At 42.7% G+C, this 14,643-nt stretch overlaps 1 protein-coding gene across 7 annotated transcripts in view; it reads left to right on the top strand.

Moving 5' to 3' along the window:
• The window catches only part of Urb2 (URB2 ribosome biogenesis homolog), a 40,153-nt gene that overhangs the window by 7,021 nt on the left and 18,489 nt on the right, over positions 1 to 14,643 (top strand). For all 7 annotated transcript variants that reach the window (XM_052727537.1, XM_052727535.1, XM_052727532.1 and 4 more), the window contains 2 exons: positions 1,590 to 4,917; positions 8,736 to 8,896. In XM_052727537.1, coding sequence (XP_052583497.1) covers positions 1,590 to 4,917; positions 8,736 to 8,896 — 3,489 coding nt within the window. The remainder of the gene's footprint in view (positions 1 to 1,589; positions 4,918 to 8,735; positions 8,897 to 14,643) is intronic.

The following is a 14,643-nucleotide window of genomic DNA, read 5'->3' as shown; positions in this document are numbered from 1 at the left end:
AATGGAACAGAACAGAGAACAAGGAAGTAGATAAGCTGCCAGTAATGCTTAAGATCACACCCTTCATTGTGACACTATTAAATAATGGGGTCATTCTAAGTGGTCCTTCAAGACAAGACAGGAAGATCAAAAGTAGCTTTATATTGAAGAAATGATACTTACAACATTTAAAATAAATGTATGTTTATAGTTATGAAATATTACTAAGGGGCACATAAACAACTGAACACAAATTATGCTTTGGGGTCTGTGTAAAAATTTTTTTATTGATCTATTTAATAAAATATCTGGAGGCTACTGGTGATACGTTGACATCTTAGGATTCAGCACATTTGCTATAACTTACTTTTTAAGCCAGTACTTACTTGAGTGGAAATAATAATTGTTTCATGCGGTTGCTAATAGCTTAGCACCTCAGACAGCTTTGATTCTTAGATCTTGTAAGACTGGGAGCAGGTCACTGGCCTAATAGTAAATTTTGAGATCTGCCTGCTTTTGTGTCTGAATTTGGAATTTTGAGAGCTGAAAACAATGTGTATAACATGGTTTTTACATTACATTTACATTTAAAAGAAAGGTACTCATTTATCATAGGCTGGCATCCAATTAGCTATGTAATTTAGGGATGACCTTGAATTTCTGGTCTTCCTGCCTATTGAGTACTGAGATTACAGGCATGCACTACCACACTCAGTTTATGTAGTGCTGGGGATTGAACCTAGGGCTTTTAGCATGTTAGGCAAGCACTCTACCAACAGAGTTACATCTCTAGCCCTGTTTTGATGGTTTGTTTTTTTTTTTAAGACTTATTTATTTATTATGTATACAGAAGAGGGTGCCAGATCTCATTACAGATGGTTGTGAGCCACTATGTGGGTGCTGGGAATTGAACTCAGGACCTCTGGAAGAGCAGTCAGTGCTCTTAACCTCTGAGCCATCTCTCCAGCCCGTTTTGGTGTTTTCAATAGGAAAATGTAATGACTATAAATATGTATACAGGGCCACAGGGTCCTGACTCAAGTGCTGAGATGAGTTGAGGATTTGTGGTCTAAACTTTTCCTTCTATGGGTTGCCTCGTCCAGTCTTGATATGAGGGGTTTTGCCTTGTCTTTATTGCATCTTATTATCCATGTTCGGTTGATATCCCTGAGATGCCTGATTTTTTCTGAAGGGAAACAGAGGAGCAGTAGATTTGGGGGGAAGGGGAGGTCGGGGGTGAGGGGGCTGGGAGTAATAGAGGGAAAGGAGGCTGTTGGGATGTATGAGAAGAATAAATTAAAAGAAAAAAATTGACTGCTTTAAAAAATTGACTTTTAAGCTTTGCAAAGCCTTTTGGAATTGGTGGCAAATTTACAGAGGCACTAAACCTTTTCAGAATTGATATTGACAGGAGATGGATGTGTAAAGGAATTAGAACAGACACTTTGTCTTTTATTGATGCATTAAATAAGTGTCAGTTCATGTTAGAGGTAGAAAAATCTGGGTGTTTCTCATCAAAATGGGAGAGGAATGATTGATTTTTTTTCATACTTTCTGAGTAAGTATAGCTTCAGGGTAGTCATGATATTTCTTTCTTTCTTAATACTCAGATCATAAATGAGAGAATAGCAGAGTTCTCACTTTCGGGATCCCAGAGGAATATCGGTGCCATCCTGAGTTGCTGCCAGGGCATCCTCTCAGCACCTGCCCTTGCTGTCATCTACACAGCCAAACCGGAGCTAATTGTGGCCTTGCTGAGCCAGCTCTGCTGGTCAGTCTGCAGACAGCCAGAAGGAGCCATGACAGCCCAGCTATTTGAGGTCATTCATCTGGCTCTTGACCATTACCTCAAGCTTCAGCAACAACAAGCCAACCCTAGACGTGTCTTTGTGGATATGACTAGCCACCTCCTCCAGCCCTGCCTAGTCCTGAGACATTTGCTTTTGGGGGGCACATGGACACAGCCTGGACAAAGCCAGCTACAGCAAATACTGAGCCGAGATATCAGGAGTAAGATTGACACTGTTCTTCGAGGCGGTGTTTTTCGACATGATTTACTCTCATCCTATAAGGAGGAACTCTTGGAGCAGCGCCAAGGGAACATAAAGATGGGGGTTCTGAAGAGTCTTCTCACTCCAATGGAGACTGTGATTACAAGGCTGGTAGAGCCTGACTACATCAAGTCAGACCTACATGCTTTGGTTGTGGCAAACTCAGTGTCCTTATTGTACAGACTCTTTCTGGATTCATACCTTAAGGAAGAAAACCAGTTTCTCTGTTTTCAGGCTCTCCCCAGGTTGTTTGGCTGCTTGCAAATTTCACACCTGCACGAGGGGCAGATGGAAGCCCTGTCCTTATCAGATTGGACCACAGAGCTTCTGGCTGTAGAGCAACTGCTAAACTCAGTGGCCACCAATAACATCTACAATGTGGCTGCTGACAGGATCCGGCATGGGGAGACACAGTTCCACTTCTACCGCCGTGTGGCTGAACTGCTGATCAACCATTCACAAGCACCTGTGCCAGCTTGGTTTCGCTGCCTCAAGATTTTGATGTCTCTGAATCATTTGATTTTAGAGCCAGACCTAGATGACCTGTTGTCTTCAGCTTGGATTGATGCAGAAGTAACAGAATTTCGAGCCAAAAAAGCCCAGGAGGTACTTATTAACACTGTCTTCCAGACATATGCCAAGCTCCGACAGGTACCACAGTTGTTTGAGGAGATTTTGGGGGTGATCTGCCGTCCAGCTGCTGAGGCACTGAGGCAGCCTTTGCTTGCCTCAGGCCCCTTCATGGCTTTCTGTGCATGCCTCTTGGAGTTGCCACTGAGTCAGATCCTAGATGCATGGTCCCTTGTACTAGATAAGTTCCAGTCTTTAGTCATGCCCTGTTTGCAGAGTGATACTGACATGGCTTTGAAGGCACTGTCACTGAGCTCTCTGCTACACTGTATCATGTTTAACATGCCAAGTTTGGACAATAGCATGCCTCTGCCCATCATCAGACGGACCCAGTGCATAATGGAGAGGATGCTGAAAGAGCTTGTGAAGCCCCTTTTGGGCCTTCTCCTGGACCTCTGGAGCCCAGAGCCTGAGCTGTGGCAGCAGAAGGTGAGTGACTCTGCACTCTTACTCTCTTACACCTGGGCTCAAGTGGACACTACCCTCAGTTTGCACTGCAGCCAGTATTATTCTCTGGCGGGCCCCCTAGTTGGGGCCGCTCTGGATATTTCAAACCCCCCTTTGCTGCTCCCAGGTGTGGAAACACAGCTTTGGAAGAAGGTGGAAAAGTGTATAGCCCAGTCCAGGTCTCTGAGTAGGTACTGCTTAGAACAGCTGTACCTGCAGAAGGTGAAAAGGACTCTAATGCAGACTAGTTCCCAGTCTAAAGAAGCCCTTCAAACCTTGAGGTATGACACTGCCCACATTCTTGATTCTAGCAGAGACTGTTTAAGTCAGAAGACAGTAGTTGCCTGGGATAGGCAGGTGTCGACAATGGATGAGTCCACATATCCTGTAGCCCACTGGCACTTGATTGTATCAAACCTCACAGTTTTAATACCCTACCTTTGTTTGGATGATGTGAGATACGTGGCCACTGTCCTATTAAGAACTGTACCAGCAAATAAAGCCCAGGAAAGCTTGGCACATGGTGAGCCATATATCACACTTGAGAAAGTATCCACAGCCCTCCTCCACAGCCCTCTCTTTCCGGAGATGCAGTCCCTCCATTCTGCCTTCCTGATGTGTATCATTGCAAAATGTTCTAGCATACTGTGCTCTGGTGCCCATAATGATCTGAGTCTTATTAGTCAGCAGCTTCCCTGGCTTTTTGAAAAGGACTACCACACATTGGTGGCTTATTGGGAAACCAAATTGGCAAAAGTTGGACCTGAAGGTATAGAGCCAAGAGGAGAAGTTGCCCAGAATTTCCTATCCATGATCAAGAGTGGTTTTCCTATCAAGCTGGATGAAGAGCAGCTAAAAGACCTCCTGGAGCTGTTAGAAGTCATCTCCACCCTTCGCCTGGACAGCCTCTTGCCATCTTACCACGTGCATTTTTTTTTCCTGCTATTCTCCATGGCTGTCTCCACATTGGGACATTGCTCCAGCCCACTAGCCCTCCGGTTCTTGGCAACATGCTACCGGCTCCTCAATGGTCTGCAGAGGGGAAGGAATGCCCGCTCTGTGTTCAGGGTCATGTATGTTAGTGACGTCTTTGAGGTTGTACTGACCTCACTGTTGCAAGCCAGTACTGAGTTTCAAGTTGGAGAGGATGACTCCGCTTGGCTGCAGCTTCTGGAAGTGTCAGGGGTGTTCTTGGAACAGCTAATGCAGATGCTTATTCAAGTAAAGCTTAGCTTGGTGCTCAATTTTGGAAAAATCATCACCTTACTCTCAAGGTATAGTAAGGGTGCTTCCAGCAAAGAATTGAAAATCCAGAGCCTTCAGGGCAGGCAACTGCTTCTGGTGGCTTTAACCAAGTTGTGTCAAAGTTTGGGGCCTTATGTTAAGGAGCGGAGGCAGCTCCTGGAGGCACAAGCAGCACTACCTGAGCTGCTGCGGCAGGCCATGATGCAAATGGGTGCCATGCTGCAGCTCTGCTTAGTGCCTGGGACTCCAGGCCACCGCCTGCCTTCAGTCCTCCTGTCAGCTGTCCCCACACTTTTAGAAGTAGACCTGAGCCAACACCTCAGGGAAGGACAGCCCCAAATCACTCAAGTGGTAGATACAGATCGAACGCTGCTTTCTCACATGACCCTTTACCAGGATGTCTACGTTCAGTTGCTGGAGGAGTTGCCAGTCCTGTCGGGGAATACTCAGTCTTTCCAGGCAGCCTTGCAATTTCTAACCTTGTTCCTTTTGGCCCCAGAGCTCCATTCCAAGGAGAGCTCTGTTTTTGCTTCCGTCTTTCATTCTGTGCGGAAAGTTCTTACAGGTAAGGTGGGTTTTGTTTTGTTTTGTTTTGTTTTGTTTTGTTTTTTTAGTGTGTATGGATGTTTTGCCTGCATGTATGTCTATGTACTGTGTATATGCTTGGTGGCCTCAAGCCAAAGGATAGTGTCAGATTCCCTAGAAATGAAGTTACTGATGGTTGTGAGCTGCATGTTGGTGCTGGGACTCAAACCTAGATCCTCTGAGCATGCAGCCAGTGTTCTTAACCACTGAGCCATCTCTCCAGGCCCAGTAAGGTATTTCTTTCTGACCTGAAGCTGCAGAGGCTTAAGTCAATGAGAGCTCCATGGCCAAGTTACCATGCTTCATCTCTTAAGATTCACATGCCTCTCTCTTCAGCATATCTTACCAGTGTGTACCACCACAACTGGCTGGGCCACCCCCCTTGAACAGGGTGGTACCTGGCAATTTCAGGTCCCACATGAGAAAGCTTGCACCCTAGACATGCATCTGGGACATCATTTCCTCTTTCTATATTGGCATATGTAAGCAGTCACCTTTCCAGCTTTCCCTTCCCTGTGCACACTGTACCCTTCTAGTCATCTCAGGTCCTTTCATATTGTAGGGATTATTTTGTGTATATCCATGCTTGTTTTTTGAGGCAGAATCTTACTATGTAATGGCTGGTCTGGAACTCATTATGTAGACCTGGCTCATCTCGAATTCCACACCTACAATTTTTTCTTTAAATTGCGTGTATATTTGTGTGTGGGTTTGTGCACATGTGAGTGAAGGTACCTGTAGAGTCTAGAAGAAGGTTGCTGATTCTCTGGAGCTGGAGTTACACAGCTGTAAGCTGCCTAACATGGAGTGGGAACTTAATTTAGGATTTCCATGTGAACATTATGTGCCCTTAGCCACTGAGCCATCTCTCCAACCCCCATTCATTGGTTTTAAGGTTTACTGTTCTTGTTCTTAGCTTTTAATTTGCTCTGGCCACAGAGGACTTAAATGGATCATCTCACCTGGGGGAAACTCCTCTGTATCAGGCTTATAGTGCTATAGATTAACTTTGAAAATTTACATGAAATCTGCTTTCCTCAGCACCCCAATTCAGTATGCTCAATAACTTGTATATGTAGTAGAATAGGTTTACCTAGTGTGTCATCTCTTAATGAGATCACCCTTTGAGGCAGTTAAGACCTCAGTCACAGACTCATGAGAGAGCTGATGTCTTCTGGCACAAAACTGACCCTGAAGTTTTATAGATCAAAGATTTAGGGATTCCTGTATAGCCATTGAAATAGTTATGAAAATTATTTAGAAACATCTAAAAATATTAATGTTAAGTAACAGTATAAAGTTATTCTTTTTGGCAGGGAATGGTGGTGCATGCCTTTAATCCTAGCACTCCAGAGGCAGAGGCAGAAGCTATCATGGTCTGCATAGCCAGTTCCAGGCCAAGGTTACATAGTGAGACCTTGTCTGAAAACCCAAACATAAGTAAAATAAAATCTTAAAAAAAAAATGTTAAACAGAGTTACTCCCCAAAGCAGACAAAGATAAACAGGCCTGATGTCTTCTTGTATCTAGTCAGTACATATCACAGGTGGCAGAGGTTTTCCTTTAAGTTTTTGGGGTTTCTGGGGGGCTAGGGTAGGAATTAGGTAGTCTTTTGAGGTTAGACTTCACGGGTGTTGGGGAGTGTGTAACAGTACATGCTGGGTAGAGTTTGTGTTGTGTTGATTTGCATAGAGAAGCTACAAGGGTGTGACCTTTAGGAAGTGAAGCCACCTGGTGTGCCTGGGCCAGTACCAGATCCGGGTGTGTGGACTGAATAGTGCTGCTGTTGTCTTTCTGTCAAAGACCTTTCTGTCTCGGATTCAAGTGTGAATGAACTGAAAAGACCCTGACTGTGATGGTCTATCTTTTTCTGTTAATAACTCAGGGATTGGGGCTTCCCTGACTGGGACTAACATCAAATTTTTGTTAAAGCTTATGACAGCATTCCAGGTGAGTGTCTTAAGATGGCAGCTAGCATCTAAAACTGTGGCTGCTGTCAGTTTGTTAAGCAGAACTTCTGCATTCCCTTTCCCTACATCTAGTGAGATGAGGCAGTTCTAAGCCTCACTTTTATATCCCTGGACCTGTGGTACCTCAGACCTCTGGAACAGAGCCTCACATACAGTGGGTCCAGCATGTTCACATATCTGAACCATCAGACTGTCTAGTGATGTGCTGGAGTAGTGAGCAGTCTGGAGGAAATACCAAGTGAGGTGGGGCCCAAGGCACTGGGGAAGGAAGGGAACATAACCTGAAGGTTGCTTTGAAGAGCTGAAAGGTAGCAATATGATGGCTTGTGGAGATGCCCCTGCCCTCCAGTGGTGCTAAGGGGGCATTTCATAAACAGGAACTATTATGAAGAATGCATTCAGGCAATAGAATAGATTGCCTTAGTGGAGTTGGGGAAGCCAGTGCTTTAGAGCTGGCCTTTTCTCTAGGACTATCTGTGCTCAGGCTGATTTGGGTTTCATTAACAGATAGATATCCATAGAGGTTGCAGAAGAGAGAATATGGAATACAAAACCCCAACCTAAATGTGAGACTGGGGCTTAGAGGATACCTGTAAACCAAGTGAAAGTGGCCTTGAAGTCCAGCCAGGCAAATGTAGGTGGTAAGCTCTCCTGGAGAGGCTCTCCAATAGGTTCTGTATCCTTTTGTTTGCCAGTGACAGGCATCTTTGCTGATGTGTTCATTTTACTGATGGCAAGTTGGGGCTGAAAGAGGCTATGAATCTAGGTCTTGCAGGTTGTAGAAGATATGAGCCTATGACTTAATCAGTCAGAGCCCCCAATCTCCATCTTCCTGATTGTAAATAACACAGATGGAGAGGCAGAAGGTGTTCTGGTGGTATGTGGAAGGATGCACAGGTCAATGTTGAAGGGCCTTGAATACCCTGCCTTGGACTTTATTGTAAGATTGTAGGTCCTGGAGGTTCCAGAAAACACCTGATGGACCTAGTAGACAGTCCTAGGAATGTCAAGGTTCTTTTTATCTTTTCGACACTTCTGAGTGACCTGAACCAGCAGGATGACCTGAAGAGCGAGGTGTTGAGTGGGAAGACTGGGGATGAGAAATAAAGAAGACAAAAGCAGTAGCTGGGCCCAGGAGTTCTTGCATAAACTAATGACTTATGCCAAGCAAGTTTATTAAGAGATGCAGCATCATACATACTATTTGCAGAGGTAGGTATGGGGGTGGGTGGCCAAGTTCAGAAGAGAGCTAAGTCAGACAGTGTTGGCAAAGAGAACATTGGATACCTCAGACACAGCTGCTTTAGGACTGATAACAACAGCACAGGGGAAAGAGTTTGGGTCCCCAGAAGCTGTAACTTTGACTTTTTTGAGGCATTGGCTTCAACTTTATACCAACCTTGCCAAATCTACTCCTGAACAAGGATACAGAACTTAAAGTTCACTTTGTCCTTTCATCAGGCCCTCTAAGAAAAACTAGGGTTGGTCTGGCTGCCCACACCTCGGCATGTAAAAATACTCCACTTCTATACCCATACTGATTGTATAAGGGAGATAAAAAGATAAAAACAGTCACGTGTCTGCTGTAGTCCAGAGCTAACCTGAGCATATTGACATTTTCTGTGTGCATGCACTGTACATAGGTACAGCTCTGGGTAAGAGAAGGTACCACAGTGAGCATCCATTCTGCTTTTTTCACCAGGATTTAGTTGTACTATTACACTCCTCAACTCATGTTATTAATGGCTGCATGGTGTCATATGGCCACTTTGTATTTCATTATCACTTATCAGTCAGATCTTAACAGTTTTGGCTTCTTTTCCCCCAGGTCCAGGCGTTCCTGCTCTAGTCACTCGGGATATTGAGCCTCACTTAGAAGCCCTGCTCAACCAGATGTTTGAGGCTGGGACAACAGAACACTTTGGGATCGTACTGCAGTCTATTCTTCAGGGGCTGGACGTCACTCAGGCGTGGAGGTCTGATCTACAGGTGGATAGCTTCTTTCTTTTGTTTAGGCCTAAAGTGGTATTCACTCCAGGTGAAAGGAAGGATTGTTTGAAATTTTGTGTCACTTTTAAAACTAGGCAGACAAATTTGGCTGAGAGTGGAGGCAGAGCAGGAGCCTGTGGGAGGGAGCCCAGTTGTGGACTTTCTAGCTTCCACTGAAGAGTCTTTATTTTTCACGGGGCAATTTCTTCAGAATTACAAATGTATGCTCTTATTACGTAAGATGCTAAATATTATAAAGACCAAATATAAAAGTGTATGTTCATCTATCACAGTTCTTTTAGAAACATTATTAAGAGTTAAGAATGAAGATTAAAAGAGACACTTATGAAAAAATAAGATGTGTAAGAACGTGTTTGTGGGCTTCTCAAAGAATTGCCCTCACACACTTTGGAAAAGTACTTGATATGGTGAAACAGCTATAGACCAGAACTTAAGAATTGTGTGTGTGTGTGTGTGTGTGTGTGTGTGTGTGTGTGTGTGTGTGTGTGTGTGTTTTGTGTGTGTGTGTGTGTGTATATACCTACACACTCTGGGTATATAGCTCAGTTGGTATTGCATTCATGAGGCCCTGGGTTCAAACCCTAGCACTGAAAAAAAAAAAAAGAAGCATTTGGGCTCTCAGTTGATAAGCTCAGTGCACTTCCATTTAGAATGCCTTACAGAGCTCACATGTCAGGATGATTGTGGGTACTATCTGGTCAGCTGTTCCCAGTGGTGCTTGAGGAAAAAGACCTCCATAGACTGCTGTAGGCTGCTGCTGCTGCTGCTTCTTTTCCTCCTCTTCACACCCCACCCCCCACCTCTCACCTAGGGTCTTACCATTGCAGCCCAGGTCCTGAATTTATAATCTCTTGCCTCAGCCTTTCAAGTACTGTAAATATAGGTGTGTACTACTTTGTCCAGCCTCATTAGTGGCTTCTTGATTCCTGGCTACTGATAATACCTAGGATTGGGTTTTTGATCTAGATTAGAGGAGAAGTAAGGGGTAAGTATGAATTCTGGGGAGGGGAACAGGAACAGTTCAGACCCATACCTATGAGCCTGAGGACCTGCATCATCCCCACCAGCTGCCTGCTACACTTGCCTATCTCTGGAACTAAAATTGTGTATCTTTATAGCACAATTGGGGCCCAGCTTTGAGAAGGACTCTGGGTCTCTGGGCTTCCATTCAGCAAGTGACTTGGATAAAATAGCCCCCAAGTTTTCATTAAATGAATTAATCTAAGAATTATTAGACAAGGGAAACTTGAACTGAGTACTGAAGAATGAAGAATTTGAAGGTATGCATGGGATAGAAGTTTGTTGGTCTGCTGGGGCAGAAGGTGTACAATTGTGAGAAAATGAATGGGCACCAAAGCCTCAATAGGTAGATGTATCCTGTCGGTAAGCAGGAAATTAAGAACAGTTAGATTTGCAGGTGTGTGCAGTCAAGAGAAGACGGGGAAGAGTGCACAGGGCAGAAATTAGGATCTGGCTGGGGTTGTGTGGCTTCACAGTATTAAGGGAGAAAGACTGTTGTGAAGCTGAGAAGCAGGGCAGAAGGCCAGGCCTTTGTTTGTGAAGCATTTAGTAAAAGTAGGTCCTTCCCTGTAGCATGAATGCTAATTGGTCTTAATAAAAATCCAGAGCCAGATATCGGGGTAAAAGCTGAAAGATCAGTAAAGGAACCAGCCACCAGAGAGACTTCTTATGTCTACTTGATTCCTCAGTCTGAAGGGAGAGAGCTGAGCTCCTGTCTTCTCCCTTCTTATATTCCTCTCTCCACCCAGCCATATCACTTCCTGTTTCCACCTCCCTAGTGCTAGGATTAAAGGTATGAGATACCAAAAGGTGTGTGCCACCACTACCTGGCTCTGTTTCTGTTTTAGACTGGATCAATCTTGTGTAGCCTAGGGTGGCCTTGAACTCAGACATGTCTGCCTCTGCCTCTGAGTGCTGGGATTAAAGGTGTGTGCCACCACTGCCTGGCCTCTATGGTTAACTAGTGGCTAGCTCTGCCCTCTGATCTTCAGGCAAGCTTTATTTGTTAGAGCACAAACCAAAGTCACCACATTTCCTCTTTTTTGTCTAAAATAAAAAAAGGATATAACTGATGTAAGAAAAACTATATACAATAAGTACAAGAACTGTATACAATATACACAGGCAATAAATATATCAACAGTGTCTGGTCCATTTGCATTTGACAAATTCAGAGAAAATACTCCATTATATATCCTATCTTGGTGAGTCCAAAGTCTTATACCTAATTAACTTTCTATCCTAACTTGCTTTACCATCTAAAACTATCTTTTGATGTCTCTCAACCTTATACACTTTACACTTCTTTAGTGAATTTCTTTTCTGAGTTTGGCCAACAAGGAAAACTCTGTCTAGTCTTCAACTCCCTCAGAGACCCAAGAACGAAATAATATTAATTGAGTAAACAGGAAGTGCAAGCAAGTGACCTCTAAAAAAATGTGAGAAATGACAGAAACAGTGGACTGCCTAGACAGTCACCCAGGGTTCCTCTGTAATGTTGGGGCAGCCATCTTCGGCCTACAGGCCTGGAATATCTGACAGACTTTTTTTTTTTTTTTTTGGTTTTTCGAGACAGGGTTTCTCTGTGTAGCTTTGCGCCTTTCCTGGAACTCACTTGGTAGCCCAGGCTGGCCTCGAACTCACAGAGATCCGCCTGGCTCTGCCTCCCGAGTGCTGGGATTAAAGGCGTGCGCCACCACCGCCCGGCTGACAGACTTTTTTGTGAAGCAGGATATATGAAGGATAGTCCCACCTTGTCTTGGCAAAGTTCAGCAGTCACTTCCTTTTGTGTCCTGCTTGTCCCATTTGGACAGCATACTGTCAGCAGTTGAGGCAAGGACATTTTCTTGCCCAGTGGCTACCTTTTGCCACAAAGTAAACTCCATGGGAACTTTCTTCAATGCCCATCATCTCTGAAATAGATTGGTGCTGCCAAGAGCAGACAGGTCTCATTGTCATAAAAAAAGAACCTATGTTATTAAAACATCTTAAATGCCATATTCTGTAGATCGCTAGGTATTTGAAGACAACCTGTCTATCTAAAATATATCTGTTTGGCCTTGAAAACATACCTAATATAACAACAAGTTCGATTATAATAGGTGACTAATTACTAACCTGCATTTCTTTATTATCCTAAATAATTTTTAATAACAACTTTCAAGGACTACCAATTTGTATTACATTGTTAAATGAGATGTATAGGTACAATACCTTGAACAAGGTTAAAAATGTATGTACAGCCAGGTGGTGGTGGCGGCGGCGCACGCATTTAATCCCAGCACTCCGGAGGCAGAGCCAGGCGGATCTCTGTGAGTTCGAGGCCAGCCTGGGCTACAGAGTGAGTTCCAGGAAAGGCGCAAAGCTACAGAGAAACCCTGTCACGAAAAACCAAAAATAAAAAAAATAGAAAGAAATGTATGTACAGTATGTTCTAACAAAAATAATCTCAAATTTGTTTCAGTATATGAAGATCCATATCAGTGTAAAATATTTAAAACAAGTAGTTTCTTTTTAAAAGTCAACTCAATAATCTACCCTTTTATCCTATCATATTTCTATCCCCCTTTTTTCTTTTCAAAATAAGAACTCTGAATCTAATCTCCTTTGTTCAACTTTTTTTCCTGACCATTACCAATAACAACTTGTAACCGACCACCCTAAATGATGACAAATATCCATAACCCATTGAACGACCAAAAACTACCCACCCCACTTGTTGGGAATGTGGGTGTCGTGTCCTTAAGTTTCCTGCTGTCTGAGAGTGACAGCATCTTTAAGGGATCCTGAAAAGAAAAATTTGGGTTGTCAAGTCCTGGGAGAGGTAGCTCTATCATTTGTTGTCCAGTCTCTGAGAAATGGGGAAGTGCAGGGCTTGTCTCAAGTTCTGGCTAGAGTAGTCTGTAAGGCTGGATCATCTCAGCTAGCCATCTTGAAATTGTCCTGAGCAATTTGTAGTCCAAAGCCAATCTTTGTGTGGTGTTTGTTGGCTTAGTGGCATTATCATAGTATACGTGGAATCATAGTTGTGGGGCCCCATCATCCTTTTGTAGACTTCAAAGATCTCTGTTAGGTATAGTCTTGGTTCACTGCAGAAAACTAATGTTTTAAATGTCATATGCAGCAGATTTCAAAGAGGTTAAAGGATCAATATTTATTATGTACATCCAGAGTACAAAAACTTAATTCCTAGTTTTTGATAGAGGCTCAAACCTGAAATCATATACAGGAAGCTAGGTGAAGCCTTTTTCTAGAATTAGTACTCTATATGACCATTAATGTCATGACAAAAAAGTTTAAAATGTACATATATATACACACATATATTGATCTTATGAATTTTGAGATAATAGTCACACCTTAAGAAAAGTTTTAAATAGTCAAAATAAAACCAAAGGATCATGAGATCAGTACCAATAGAATAGTCCCTTAATTTTGGTTTTTCTTCTGTCCCATATCAGGTGGCTCTTCTGACATGATACTGAGATTTTGCATTTTCCTTTAAGCATGCTTGGGTTTAGAGAAGAAGAGAGCCACACTTCAACCTCAAAGCCAGCTTTAATTTTCAATTGAACTGGGACTACAAAAGACCATTTGCATTATGTGTCTATAGAGAACAGCAGAAACAAACAATTGGGAGGATTTATGAAATTTTATCCTGTTGAAAATGTGATATATCAATAGGCCATTTACTCCTTTTTCTTGGAACTTTTTTTGTTGTTGTTGATGATTTGTTCTTTTTCTTCACATGTCTCATTTATTCAGTAGTCTTCAGATTCCTTAGCTGGATGCCTTTATTTTCCTGAAAAGACAAAAACAAAACCCTACCCCAACCCTAACTTTGGGGAGACTCCCTTTTGGCAAGTTATATCTGATCAAATGAGAAGCATTTGTTAATCTTATAAGTTAGTTTAGATTGAATGGTCATGCTGTTTGATGAACTATCATCTATTCTAATTAAGAGGTCTCTCTTGTTCAAATTGAATCTTTATCAATTTTGATGGTATCCATAGCTTTTCTTCTCCTGAAGAAACACAAGCAAAACCTCTTCCCCAACGTAACACATATCCTGGTCTCCATTCTGAGGTCAGCACATCTTTAAAGTATACAGGCTGATTTAATTCCACAGTTCTTCTATTATCGAATGTCTCTCTGCAGCTGTCGTTCCTTTCTTATTAGCATTTAGAAAATTCAAAGTTAATAAAGCATTATGCAATCTATTTCTGGGGATCTTTTATTACCCCTTTCTGTTTATTTAGCTTTCCATTACTGCTTGCCCTGTAGGGTTGTGTGGTATACCTGTAATATGCTTTATATTGTAAAAAGCAAAAAACTTTCATTTTACCAGAGACATATGCTGGAGCATTGTCAATTTTAATTTGTACAGGTATACCCATGATGGCCACAACTTCTTTCAAACATGTGAATATAGAATCAGCCTTTTTAAAACTCAAAGCAGTCACTCATTGAAATCCTGAATAGGTATCAATTGTGTGGTGTACATAATTTAATTTTCCAAATTCTACAAAATGAAACACATCCACCCACCAGATTTCATTCCTTTGAGTACCCTTTGGTACTCCATTCCTGCAGGTAATGGAGTTTGGTTTATAAAGAACAAGCAGGACATTTTCTTATAATTTCTTTGACTTGTTACCAAGTGAAGGAAAATCCTTTTTCTTTCTTTTTTTTTAAATCCTTTTTCA

Source organism: Peromyscus californicus, unplaced genomic scaffold (genome assembly GCF_007827085.1).
Source record: "Peromyscus californicus insignis strain IS unplaced genomic scaffold, ASM782708v3 Scaffold_8__1_contigs__length_139910024, whole genome shotgun sequence".
In the NCBI taxonomy this organism is placed as follows: Eukaryota; Metazoa; Chordata; class Mammalia; order Rodentia; family Cricetidae; genus Peromyscus; species Peromyscus californicus.
Note: the sequence above shows the minus strand (reverse complement) of the source record. Positions and strands in the feature narration are given on the sequence as shown.